The 13,538-nt window shown below is 39.1% G+C and overlaps 1 protein-coding gene across 1 annotated transcript in view; it reads right to left on the bottom strand.

The window, feature by feature from the left end:
* Positions 1-366: 366 nt before the first annotated feature.
* The window catches only part of LONRF2 (LON peptidase N-terminal domain and ring finger 2), a 34,323-nt gene continuing 21,151 nt past the window's right edge, over positions 367-13,538 (bottom strand). The window contains exons 6-12 of the mRNA XM_042809811.1: positions 11,886-11,982; positions 11,419-11,533; positions 10,681-10,802; positions 9,690-9,848; positions 6,652-6,814; positions 4,602-4,751; positions 367-4,245 (exon numbers count right to left, since the gene is read on the bottom strand). Of these exons, the coding sequence (XP_042665745.1) occupies positions 4,087-4,245; positions 4,602-4,751; positions 6,652-6,814; positions 9,690-9,848; positions 10,681-10,802; positions 11,419-11,533; positions 11,886-11,982 (965 nt within the window). The 3' untranslated portion in view covers positions 367-4,086. The remainder of the gene's footprint in view (positions 4,246-4,601; positions 4,752-6,651; positions 6,815-9,689; positions 9,849-10,680; positions 10,803-11,418; positions 11,534-11,885; positions 11,983-13,538) is intronic.

The raw sequence follows: 13,538 nt of genomic DNA on the forward strand, positions 1-13,538 counted from the left end.
AAAAAGGCTCATATTTGAGTGTACATCTGCACTGCAGAGATGAGAAGTGTAGCCCTAAAGCCTTTTGACTCTTCACAGTTCCTCTCGCTTCTTTGCTGCCAGCTTTTCAGAAGCCAGGGGGACTAGTGTCATTTTCCTGAACTCCAGACCATACACTTCTGACCTTCTTGCAGCTGAAAGCCAGGAGCACTACAGAGCCAGTGGCACACTGTGAAAATGAGAAGCACTTCATATCCACTTGTCCACACATCTACAACTGCATGAAATGAAATGTGCAGTACAACTTTTATGCAGGTAGCCATAGCCCCCCACATTTCTCCCTTCAAAGACACTGACAAAGGGATAAAGCTTTCCCATAAACTCACATGCTTATAAAGTCATTCTGTTTTATTCCAAATATCACATAAATTAAATACATTTCCCATGAATATTGCAAATATACATGAAATGAACATTGCAATTTTTAAAAAAAGTTTTGGCTTTGCTTATGCAACAAGAAGTGTCAAATGTGGTTAGAACATGAACTTCTCCGGTATTTACTAGATACAAAAAGGTGAAGATTAATAATTTATATTTATACATATGTACACATTCCACTTTGTAACTAGCTTTAAAACAGTAAAAAAATGGTTTCAAGTTTATCTACATTAAACATACTCGTTTAAATCTGGTCAGAAGCCCCAGATAAGAGTTGATACAATCATTTCACAACTGCAAAATTAAGGCGCTACCAAAATACCAGTTCCACTAGTGTAAAATGTAATAGGAATAGAGAATGTACAGGTTTCTATTATCAATTTAAAAGTGGACTGGAGAACAAGGAAAGAGGAGCAGTAAGAAACATGACAAGATCTACAGGTTAGAAGTACAAAGAGATCTTGATGACTATCAAATTAACATATTAAAATACAGTAGATAAAAGGCCTCAGTGGCAAACAATTAGTATGCTTCTAAAAGACAAAAAAAGGTTAAAATATATATTTTTTTGTAGCTTGAAGCTTTACAGGTGAACAACAGGTGTAGAGGTAGAGGGATTTTTTTTTTGTTGTTGGCCTCTTTATGATGTATAAAGAAGGGCCACATTCACCACAGTGAAAAGACTCATCATATACCCCAGCATCCTTGCTTGGACAGCAAGCAAGAAAAGTGTAATGAGCTAGAAAGGCAACAAATCCTGTCTACTTTTTCCAGGAGCTCAGCTCCATGCTTCCATAGGTACCTTGGTGACGAGTTACACAAAAGCGCAGAACGGCTGTAACGCAGACACTTCCTCCAGCCAAGAGAGGAACGAGATAGCTAGCTGTTCCAATGAGGTACTACTGGATGCTGTAGAGACTATATGGCAGAGAGAATTTGGTAACAATGACACTGGTACTCACCCGTAGGAAGCAAGTACCAAAGGGTAGTGGTGACTTTTTTGTTTTCTTAAAGCTTTGCTATTTGATCAGCATTCAGTGTTTTGGAAGAAATGTCAGCTTTGGGCTGCTAATATGATTATCCGCATCCATACACAGACAATTCCGAAGTTGTATCACTTATCCAAAACATACTGTTACTGATGTACTCAAAAACCTTGACTAAAAAAAAATCCCCCTACTATTCAGCTTTCTCGTTGATAACGATCGTTTCATTAATTATGCAGGCCTTCATGAACACAGTAATGTCACTTTCCATGTAAAATGTCTCTTTACACGTTACAGAACAGCAGTAAACAACCTCTGTTGTTCTGTAGGGTTTCCTGTTAGAAGTACCTCGACAGTAGATATCTTGAAATATCACTTTTGCAATGAAGAATATTCACATTAGATACTGAGGCAAAGCCAAAAAGACACTAACTAGCACCTTGATTTTTTTTCTTTTTTTCTTAAACACACTCCTAAAAGCAAAATTAAGCACATGGAAGATCAGGGACCAGCAATACACAATACCATCAGCGTCCCTTGCAGCCAAACTACTAATACTCAAAACTAGGCCACGCACATGAAGGAGCGAGATGACTGAATCTAGGAGAAATACACAGCATGGACAGGGATGGGAAGAACAGGAAGTTGAACAGAAAGGATTGCAAGATCAAACACAGTCCATCTTCCGGTCTAAGAATTAGTTTGCAAAACCACCCTTCGGTAGGTGAGCTGACAGTGGGCTGAAGACCTACTGACTTCTGGCATTTCCTCTCCAATACACAGAACAGTTCTCTGGAAATGACTTTATATTTCAATGCTTTTTCTTCGGCACCTTCAAATCGTGGAGGAAATGCATTCTACTCGAATTTTTAGTATTTTGGTGATGGTAGCAGAACTTGTAGAAGGCTACTGTAGAGGTTATTACATCATTGGTTGTCACTTCACAATTCAGAGAATATACTTACAAATTATTTAAATAGAAAAGGCGTGTTCAAGGTAGAGGCAGTTACAGTACATTCAGGGTATGTTACAGAAACCATTTGTGGTAGCCATTTGCTGAAAGGAAAAAAAAAACTCAGTACTTTTGTTTCCCAGACCACACAGGTTATTACTACAATACCCAAAGAGAGCAGGTAATATATGTTAATCACTGCAGTTCAATGCAGTCTTCTTCCAGAACTCATGTGCAAATTGAAACAAAAAAGGTTTAAATACATCTTCATTGACAAGTAAGGAAAAAGAACTAAAAAAGAAACCAGGCACTTTGACCATTTAGGTAAACAGCCATTTCATCTTACCAGACTTCTGCACACGAGTAAGTCTTTAAATCGAACTTGCTATACTTGCAGCACGTTAGGATTCAAGTCAACTTTTTTCCTGTTGGTACTATCAATTCTAGGAAATGCTTACAGGAAATTATGCCAATTGAATTGGTAACACTGTTATTTCATTGGCAATTGAGCAAATGTTGATCATTTGACTGAGAAGCAATTTCAGAGCTATCAAAGTTAGATATTAACAAAACAGTCTATAAAAACCAATAACACAAATGAAGGTTAACACCTGACTTGAGCTTGCATTGAGACTTGCCTTTATAGTGTTCAGTTCGTGCCTCTGTTCATGGTGTTATCATGGACTGATTTCCAACACACACAGCAACGGGTACTAAGCTACAATACTTTCGGTTTGAAACACGTTCAATAGAGATCATTCCAATGTACCATGAGGTTGGCACGACACTGCAGGTAAATGGGATATGGTATTCTATCCTTGCCAGTCCCACTTGCAGAGCAAACGTTAAAAAAAAACTGCAGTCTGCCTTCCTAGTACTTGGAGTGAAATCATTTCACAGCAGCGTTCCTCATAGTTTAGAAAGCTGGTATGATCTCAATTTAGTGATAAGACCAGCTAGGTCTACTTTGATTTTTCTTTTCAAATAATCCAAAGTACACCCGTCCAAGCATTTTGTACACACTCAATCTGCTACAACACATATATCACAACACAAGGGATTACCTAAGGCTACTAAATAGTGTATTTATTCAGTAGCTATTATTCTTTCAGATGAACATCCTCAGATGCCTTGACCACAAACTGCTTAGGTGTTTTTTTTTTTTCCTCGCAGACTTATATTTCCTGAAAAAGAGAGATGTGGGTGTATGATGGACTGTCTACCAGTTCACTAACAGAGCATACTGCTCGTTACAGTCTTCATGTATACTTTGGCCGGGAAGCGCAGCTCCTCTTCTGTTCACTACCTTCAAGAAAGTCTAGGAAACACCTCTTTAATTCACTGTCCAGTTTCCTTTTCATACTAAGCGGAAATCCAAATCACATGTAGGCCAGCGGTGCTACTCTAGTATTTAACTCTCTTGCAGGCTAGAAACATTAACTCTATCATAGTATTTTTAAGTAATTTATCCACACTTATCAACTACATTCTAATTGTAGCACAGCTTCGTAGAGGCTCAGATTTCACCGGGACAACAGGAGAAGAGTGCAAGGTTTGGTGAATACCCAGGATAACAAACCGATGCAATCGATGGATGCTGGACACAGTCAGAAAGGGCTGTTCATTTTTGACAGAATCTTTAAAAACAAACAAACAACCCCTCCCCTCTCACCCCCCGCAAACAACCAGTCATGAGATGCTTTCAGTGCGCATTTACAACTGAAGATCATGTTATCTAGGTCTTTTGCGAGTCACAAATATCAAGACGCGTCTGATGGCAATAAGACGATCTTTAAGGGAGGTCATAGCCAATATAGCCAGCTGAGCTCTGTTCTCCAGAGGCAACACTGCCAAGAGCCACCAGTACCAGGCAGGACCACTGGGGTTGCTCTGTAAGAGGATGGAAACACAATCATGTATTAACCAACACTGCCTGATTAAGACCAGTACTTTCTTCCCACCTTCCTTTTGTTCAGAAATGCATCATACAACTAAAAGCAGCTACTAAGCATTTGATTTCAGCCATTCTCTTTGTCTTTTTGCTCCATTAAGGCTGATCTCTTCATATACCAACTTACATTGATGTATGATCATTGCTTTCTATGTTTTATGCAAATAGAACAAAATTGGGTAAATGAGCGGAGCTTAGAATGCACAAAAATACAGCAAAAACCTCTTTTAGAAAATAGCTTTGTGTAAAAAAATACATAAAAAATAATTATAAATGAATAGTAAAGATTTATTACCTGCGGCTCTGGTTCTTTTCCTGGCATGGACCCAAAATGATTGAGAATTTGCACCTTCATATTGTCTTTAAGAGAAGTAAACCAGGCAACAGCTTGATCATAAACTGAATCATGAAGGCGGACAAGTTCTTCGTACTCTGGTCCTTCAACCTTATTGTTCAAAGAAGATGGAACAAAACAAGTTTGGTACTATGGAGTTCATATGCTCTGCCAGAAGCAAGTGAAGCACAATAATGCAGTGACTGCAGCTGTCAACTGTCCACATCTAGGCAAACTGTACCCAACTCTCATATTTCAAACCTGGATGATGGAACCCTCCCCTACTTGTTCTGAAATGACACTTCCTAGAGAAGTTACTCATTAATAACCTAAATATTGGCACAACAGAAGAATCTGCTTTCTAATCTCAGAACATTGTATCAATCATTTCAAACCCACGACCTTAAGTCCCTGTCACTAGAAGACCTCTGAACTTTCTTATACTGTCTGGTAAAACTCCAGAACTTCTACTGCCACTCAGCACAAGCATAGGGTTTCTACAGCATTTAGAAATTAGCAATACTTCCTAAAAGTGTTAAGGTCATGGTAGAACAGCCAAGGAGAAAGTAGAGGGCAGAAATGTGCAGGCAGGAAGCAGAGAAAGTGAATGACTTCCCAGTACCAGGAATAGCCATTAAAAAAAAAAAAGACCCTTGCAAAGAGTTGCATAGGGCTGGCTATTAGCCACTAGGGAAAAGGAAAAAAGCATAAGCAAAAGAACAACACTGCAAATTATTTTTGTTTGTTTTCTTTTAGATCTATACAGACCAATGGTGTACTTCCTCTGGGCTACTCAGACACATACCTGAGCCACCTACTCTGGTTGCCCTTTCTAGGTGAGAAGGAACAGCTCTAGCGGGCAATTAATCTCATTGTAAGGTAGATATCCACAATAGAGCAGATAAATAGGCAGCTTTGGACTGAGACTTCTCACCACTGACTGTAACAGGAATGTATAGCACTGAACTCAGACATCAGCCTCTGAAGTGAGACAAGGTAAATCTCACTCTAATAGTAAAGAGGTGAGTCTCTGGCACCATCTAGAAAACAATGTCTTGACATGTAACCTCCACCACCCTTCTCTGGGGATCTAAACACTGTGAACAGATTACATACTTGGAGCTTCCACAACGAGGAAGCACTCCACAACATCTCTCCCCTGCCTGGTGAACAACACTGCATCATCCTGTACAAGTTGCAAGAGCCCTACCTGGATTTTACAGACTCACACTTCAACCACAAAAGTGTGCTGAAGATTTGCAAGATCAGAATGGATTTCATCAATTGGCATAAGATTACTAAGTTCAGTGTTAAGAGGGATCAAGATTTTACAGATGTGCTCCGAAGACGATCCAGGTGCCATAATTAAGTATGGCCAAAAATTCACACTTTGGCCAACACCCATCGCAAGCACTTCACTTGTTGGAGATATTGTAAGAGGACTTGTTTGTAAAATTACTCTCCTCCTGGCAATTCTCAGGTCTCAGTCAACTCTGATGGATGTTTGTACAGGCACAGTAACAGTATCTCACAAAGATCTCATTTTAATAACGGACTCCCACATTTGTTTGAGGAGCTGTTCTGCAAACCAGAGCTGGGAAGTCATAGGAAGTCTGCCAAACTGATCTCCTGTGTTCAGTGGACAAAGAGAATAGCCAATTCTCTACTAACAGAGGTGTTCTTAGATGGCTGATAAGCCCTTACCGGTCTTAAAACACTACTCTGAGCTCACCTAACTGTCATGACAGACCTTGTTATCAGAAGCTACGTAAGAGATTCATGAAGGCAGTGCAACACTTCAAGTGGAGATAATTGTAAGGATAGAAAGGAAGAAAGGGAAGTGTGTAAGAGACAAGCTAAGTTTGTTCCACGGTTGTCAAAATAGAGCTATGGTATTTATAATGGTATTGATTAAAAAATAATGCACAGCTAACTTGAAATGCAATAAGGAAAGGCTATTTAAGTGAATCCAGCAATACATGGGTATGAATAACTTTGCACCATAGATCACCTTTTTATCTTCAAGATATTCGATGTTTGCTGTGTTATATCCATCTCGTTGGCCATGGCTTAAGACCCTAAAACGACGGACACCAACTGTATCAACAACTGAGCGTCCATCAGGAAAAAACTTTACGTCCCTGATCTCTAATATACAGCCATGATCTGCAAATCTGAAATGACAGAAGGGTATAAAAGTGGAAATCATCAACAAGCATTTATATACATCAGGACAAATACTGGGCCTAATTCACCACTTTCAATTTGAAAGAGGTCCTTGCTTTGGTGACAATACATTTCTGCTTATGTACATAAGCCACACAACCCCCACCCTTTTTGCCTTCCCTGGAGGTCCAAGGCAGCAGCACCTTCAGAGCCTAGGTATTTAAGGGAGGTAGAGAAGGGACAGGAAAGCTAAATGGAGCTGTGAGTTGCCAGCGCTTGTGGCAAATTCACTTGCTTTGCAAAGAAAACAAGATGGGTAAAGATACCATAAGGAAGCCAAGGAACTGAGACACAAACGCAGGGCTAGCAGGGTGATCCCCTCTACTGTGAGGTGGAAACAGAGGATTACAGGCTTTAGGAGGAAAAGGTTTCTACAGAGCAAGATTCTTCTTGCCCCTGTAGCCTTTAAGTTAACCAAAATAAAATACCCCCCTTATAAAAGTGCAATTGCATTTGTTATATTTGAAGCACAAATTTTAATTGTATTCTGGAAAGTAGCATGCAACAAAATTTTATTTAAATTAATTAGGCTTATCTACTCTGCACCTGTGCTTTAGTTAGTTCATTATGGAAGCTGATCACACAACAATTCCTCACTGTGATACTCTGATCTGCCAGTGTTTGCAGCCTTGTACCTCAGCTTACTGCTAACCAAGAGAATGCACTGTACCTACCCTGATCTCAAGATAACAAATCCTTATAGGATCCAAAAAATGTTTCATTAGGGAAACACTTGTTATACCAGGGCTTGGCCATTTGCTCAATCAGAGTAATGAAGAAACAGCAATGCTGCTGGGAAATGACTCTTGTTTCTATTCCACTGGAATTCAAGGTCTGGGGAGGAAAAAAGCTGACTGCTGTGAAACAGCCAGTCTCTTCTGGCCGTTGTACTGTGCAGACTGAGGAAGAGCAAGAAGCATACAGCTGCACACCACTAAGTTCTGTGTGCTTGACCACTGAGATTACAACAACTGAATTTATTACTGAAAGATCAGATTAATCACCATTTAAACAATTACAAACCCTTTCTCTCTTTTTTTTTTTTTTTTTTTTAAGGATTGTAATGGCACTCATATCAAGTTCAAAAAATTTATCTGCAAGTGATGTTTTTTTGTCATTCTTTGAGAAGTTACTTTTGGATGGAAAGTGACTTTGATCAAAGAGAGACAAGAAACCACCTGGCTATGAGTATAAAATGTACTGACATGTCTTAAAAGCTTATAAACAATTCTTCTCTAAGTTTTAATTTTAAGTGAACAAGCAAAGCAGAGGAAGGTAATTAACTTAATATGACTTGTCACCATGTCTTTCAAGGGAGGTAAGAATCTCAGCCTCCTATACTCTTGTCTCAATAGATGAAGCAAAACAAGTTTCCCTACTTTCTTATTCTCATTAGATTTCACAATTTTGAACAAACACAAATTATTTCTTTACTTGTGTAAGACACAACAGCCTGCTAGGTGACTACAAATAAAGGCTTCCTGCACTTCAGTGTTTTTGATTTAACTGGAAGGCACCATGCTTAAAATGTTTAATTATTTCAGTAGCTCTAAACAGAGAGAGCATACTAACAGTATCTAACCATACTAGTTGCATTTTAAAACACCCTTTTTGGCACTATCAAATAAATGTTCGTTTTTAGGACTGTAGCCCCTTATCCCTCTGCACTAAGCCTTTCCACATGTGCAGGGATCAATTATCACTGATGCCACAGGGTCCTTTTCTCCTCACTCTTAAACATATTTCCTTCCAGAAAATTGATAATAAGACTGTAATGGATCACAACGTGACAGCTGTTGTAGGGACCTAAACTCCACTGGGAGTGCACCATTGACAGCATGTCAAATGGCACGGAGAGCAGCCAGAGCCAGCTGAAGCAACTCCTGCATTCTTACTGCCTCCTTTGTCCTCTCATCTGAGAGGAAAAACATCCCTGAACTGGAGAAGGAAAGGCTGCCAAACCTGGGTATGACTGCCCTCCTCTCAGCTCCAGCCATGATCACCTGCAAAAGGGCTGCTCCTGAGGATGCTTAATGTATTCTTAAGACTTCCCACACTGGCAATTCTGCATCATTCTTCCAAAGTAAACAACTTCCTATCATATCTCATAAGACAAATGTCTCTTCAGACCACCTCATTTTTTTTTTTCTTCCAAGATTATCTGCTTATCCTGTTTTCCCTTTCATCTAGACTTCTATTTAATCATTAGTATTCATCTCCACACAGGGAAGTGGAAACACACTGTGTCAAAATTTACAAAAAAAAAAATTAAAGGCAGGATCATATACAAAGACAATGTAACCCACTCACTGCAGAGCTTAGACATTGCAACACGGCAGTGAAGACAAACATCAACATTCAGTGCTCAGCAGCAGTACAGGCTTCTCAGCCAAATGCACAGTTCATCTGGTTCAAATGATTCTGCCCATGCAAAAAAGCTATGCAAGGTTTGGGTTTAGTTTTTTGTGTATGTTTTTGTTTTAAATGAGCAGATAGAAGAGCAACTGTCATCCACACTGTCAGCTTTCACTAGAACAAACAGGCCAGAAAGCTTTCCAACCACACACACATTTCAGTGCTATTTCTGGAGCCTGTAGTAGCAAGATGAGTTGTGTTTTTGCTATCCATCCAACAGGGGAGTAATAAAAATAACATCTATGCATCCAAAGGAATGTTTCATATACTAAAGTAAAAAGTCATCAACTGCTGTATTGGTTCGTACAGGACTGGAAGGAACCACAGGAGGGGACAAGTATGCTGTGCTGCAGTACCCCATCAGCATGCCAACACTGTAACGAAGGACATTCTAGCTCATCTCCTTACCCTTTCAATTCATCAGCTAAGCACATGCCAAACTGTTTGGTACCAGTCTCCATGCATCTTCTTATCATCAGGCGATAACGAGGTTCAAAAACATGAAGTGGGCAAGGGATGGTAGGGAAGGCCATAGTACATACGAAGATGGGAACATCTTTATTCAAACTGTAAGGTAATTGTTAAAAAAAAGTTCAGTTTTTTCTGGGCACTGCTATATTTAGCATAAACCCATAAAAAGAACACTGCTTCCAGTTGTCTCCTTAGACTCACTTTTGTTAAATGCCTCTCTGGTTGTGGTTTGTCATTTTCACAGGAAAAGTACATTTCAGGTCTCATTTTGTTAATGCATTAAGGAAAAAATTCATCTAATCTAGTTTTATAAAGGAAAGGTCAGGAAATAATAGCCAATTTCCCAAAAAGTGTGCATACAGATGCATCTAGCTTAAATACAAATTGAAATTTTTTGGTCATGACTTTTTATAATAACATTGTAACTGAGTACTAACTACATTCAAAGCAAAGCGTGGAGAATTCCAGAGCTCAGTGAAGTCCTTAAAGTTTGAAGGGCACCAATCCTTGTGTTATTTTTCCAGGTTTCATTCCATGTTTTATTTTTCTTTTTAGTTGAGTTGTAGAGTAAGCTTCACATCACTGACACAGCAATGAATCCCTGAACTTCTACTGACCTGAAGTATAACACATTCATAATAGGGTTTCTGTTTCTAAAGAAATCCCACTAAAACTTTTAAAGCTGATATTATATTGATTCAGAGGAATAAAGCTATTATCTCTATTTTAAGAATATTGTTATGCCTCTCTACCATCCACGCATGTTGTTTATCTGCACCAACCATGTAAAAATTATGAAACGTGAGAGGCTTGTTTCGGAAATTCATTCATTTTGTGCATTTTCATAAACAAGTGTAAAGCTTTTCAGTAATTCAGACTAAAAAATATATTTTTCTAACAGTTATCAGAAGTAAAAAAGAGAGCCTACTTTGACAATTCCTTCATTTCGTCCTCATAGACTTTCTTCCTTTCAGATAATTCCTCTGGCAAGTAACGGACTATCAGTTCTTCTGTAAGGACGGTCTTTTTGTAAGTTCTGCTCGCCAAGAACTGCAAGGAAGAGTCAACTCTGAAGCCCGATAACAAGAAGTCAGGTAACAACTCTTTCTCCCAGCCCATTGCCTTTCCTAAGACACATTAGCTCCAGCCTTTGGGCATAAAAACTACTTCAAGATATGAGGCTCACTCTAGTGCCCATTAGCTTCACTTCCAATGGCATCCGTACTACCACAAGAACAGGTAGTTTCTCCCTGCTTCTGCAGAAGATATATATATTATTTTCACCTAGAGCTGTCAGGTTACTGCTCCCCAAGATGTACTCTAAATATGAGACGCATTATGACTACTGGAGCACAAGGTTTGACCAAGGAGTGCCCATTCCTACTTCACTGCTAGTAGAAATACAGACTGATGGTAGGAACACATTTGGACTCCATAAGCATGAGCCTGACGTGATACTGGAAGTATCTCTTCCTTTAAGCACCAACAAATATTTTTTTTTTCCCTAAGGAACAACAAAATATATTCTGAAGCAAGTAAGGTCTGTGCACAGCTTGACGCTGAGTACTATCACACTGTTCTGCAAGTAGAGCACAGAATCCTATACATGTTAGCAGAAGAACACAGCTTTGAATATTTTTATTAACCGAGGCAAGGATATACTTACTTCTGACAGCTTTTCTTTGCAGAGTGGGCAATGTGGATTATGGTCAAGGCAACGCTCAAGGCATTTGAGGCAAAAAGTGTGTCCACAAGGAGTGGTAACAGGTTCATAGAACAACCTGAATATGCAAACACAGAACAAAAAAACCTAATCTGACAATATAAAACAATACAGATTCCTAAACTGTGGAAACAAGGGAGTAGACCTCACTATCTCACCCCTTCCTGCTTTTGTATAAATTAGTGACAATTTTATCTAAAGACATAAAAAAGGGTTTCTAGTTTTGAAGTGGTAGGTAGTGCATAATGAAGACTGTGTCTGCACAGATTTATCAAATCCAAATTTCAGGAAAAAGAAATGAAGCAATGGTTTTGGCATTCTTTGGCTGCTTTCCCTTCTGACACCACAAAAACATTTTTCAGAAGCTAGAAAGGCTTTCAGATCTTAATCACAGGTCAACACAGCCATACCTCATGCAGAGGGAACACTCGAAATCCGACGCATCAACAAGAGTTGTTGGTATCTCACTTGAAGTGATGACAGTGTTTTCAGGTAAAACATCTGCATCTAGAAGTTAAGGTGATGACTACAGTAAATATTTTAGCATTACTGCAATTCCAAATAGTAAGCTGTTTTCCATAACTATATTATCTCCTTTCTTTTTTGAAGCTTTGTTTCAAATAAACATATTTTCCATTTAAGTTTTAAACTGTCTGGCAGGAAGCTTTTTGGAGAGCAGAGAATGATGGCCAGAGAAAGCATTTTAGAGCTGAATACCCACAAATTGCTTCTCCAAAAATGGTTGTTTTTTTCAAAGTCTAGTTTTGAAAATATTCTGCTGTTGCTTTCCCATCACCATCACTACCTCCCACATCAGCCAGGCCAGATGTTTTTAAGTATGTTAAGTCCAGAATTTAATTTGTTTACACGCAGTTAAACTATTTCATCAGTGTTTATTATAGATGTCTCAGCAGGAATAATTTTTCTTAACAGTATAAAAAGGCTTACACGCTTCCAGACTACCCTGCTGTGGAAATCCTATGTTTCACACAGCTTCACTTTGAAGGACTACTAGAGTTATATGAACTAATGCAGCTGGCAAACACAGTGACAGAATACAAAAATTTACGTCCATCTTGTTTCTTGAAGGTGGTGCGTATTGCTGTAGTGAACACATCCAAAGATCACAGGCCTCAAATACCATAGCAATATTTAAGCTCAAGAGCTACCAGCTTAGGCTTCTGATGACATTAACACAAGCAGATTAATCATAGAATCATAAAGGTTGGAAAGATCACTAAGATCATCTCAGTCCAGCTGTCAACCCATGCTTGTGACTGCTCTAAACCATGCCACTCACTGTGATATCTACTCCTTTCCTGAAAACTTCCAGGGATAGTGCCTCCAGCACCTCTCTGGGCAGCCTGTTCCAATGCCTCACCAGATTCTGCAACTTCTTTCACAGTCCACACCTTTGTTGCTCAGCAAGAATTGCAACAGAGCCTTCACGACCTTTTAATGAACCAAACTCTTGACAGTGGAAAAAAAAAAAAAAAAAAAAAGAAAAGAAAAAGCTCAGCTTTTTGATGTTAAGTTGAAACATTTGGATATTTTGTTAAAAGATAACTTGCGCTGAGCATCTGGTTTATCTCCAGTACAGACAGGAAAGGGGAGAGGGCACTGATGTGGCCTACAAAGAAAAACAGTGTTATCTTTAACCTACATCTTGCACGTTAGCCTTTAGTAACAGCAAGAACCTAACTGCGTTATTCTGCAAATAGCAGCGTGGCATCAGGATCTAGCACAGACCAGAAATTAATGGTTCTGGGTAAAATGCGATCTCTGCCCTTTGCTGTGGAGATAGAAGAGTGTTAGATTTCACAATCTATTTACTGAGCCTGCAGTTCAGAGACAAATATGGGATTTTTCCCTTCACAACACCACGACCAGAAACTGGCTGTAAATTGGTAATTTGCTGAGGTGGCAGACAAGCAGCAGCACTTGGAGACTTGTGATATTTCAAGACAGAAGTCAGATTGGTCAAGGAGGTGTGCACTTTTATTTCTTTTAAAAAATGCATGCTAATACAGCAGCATTTTAAAAGCCTCTTTTCCCAGTTATTT

The sequence above is a fragment of the Centrocercus urophasianus genome, unplaced genomic scaffold (assembly GCF_019232065.1).
Source record: "Centrocercus urophasianus isolate 14NV4802_14NV808 unplaced genomic scaffold, USGS_Curo_1.0 seq_12, whole genome shotgun sequence".
Taxonomy (NCBI): Eukaryota; Metazoa; Chordata; class Aves; order Galliformes; family Phasianidae; genus Centrocercus; species Centrocercus urophasianus.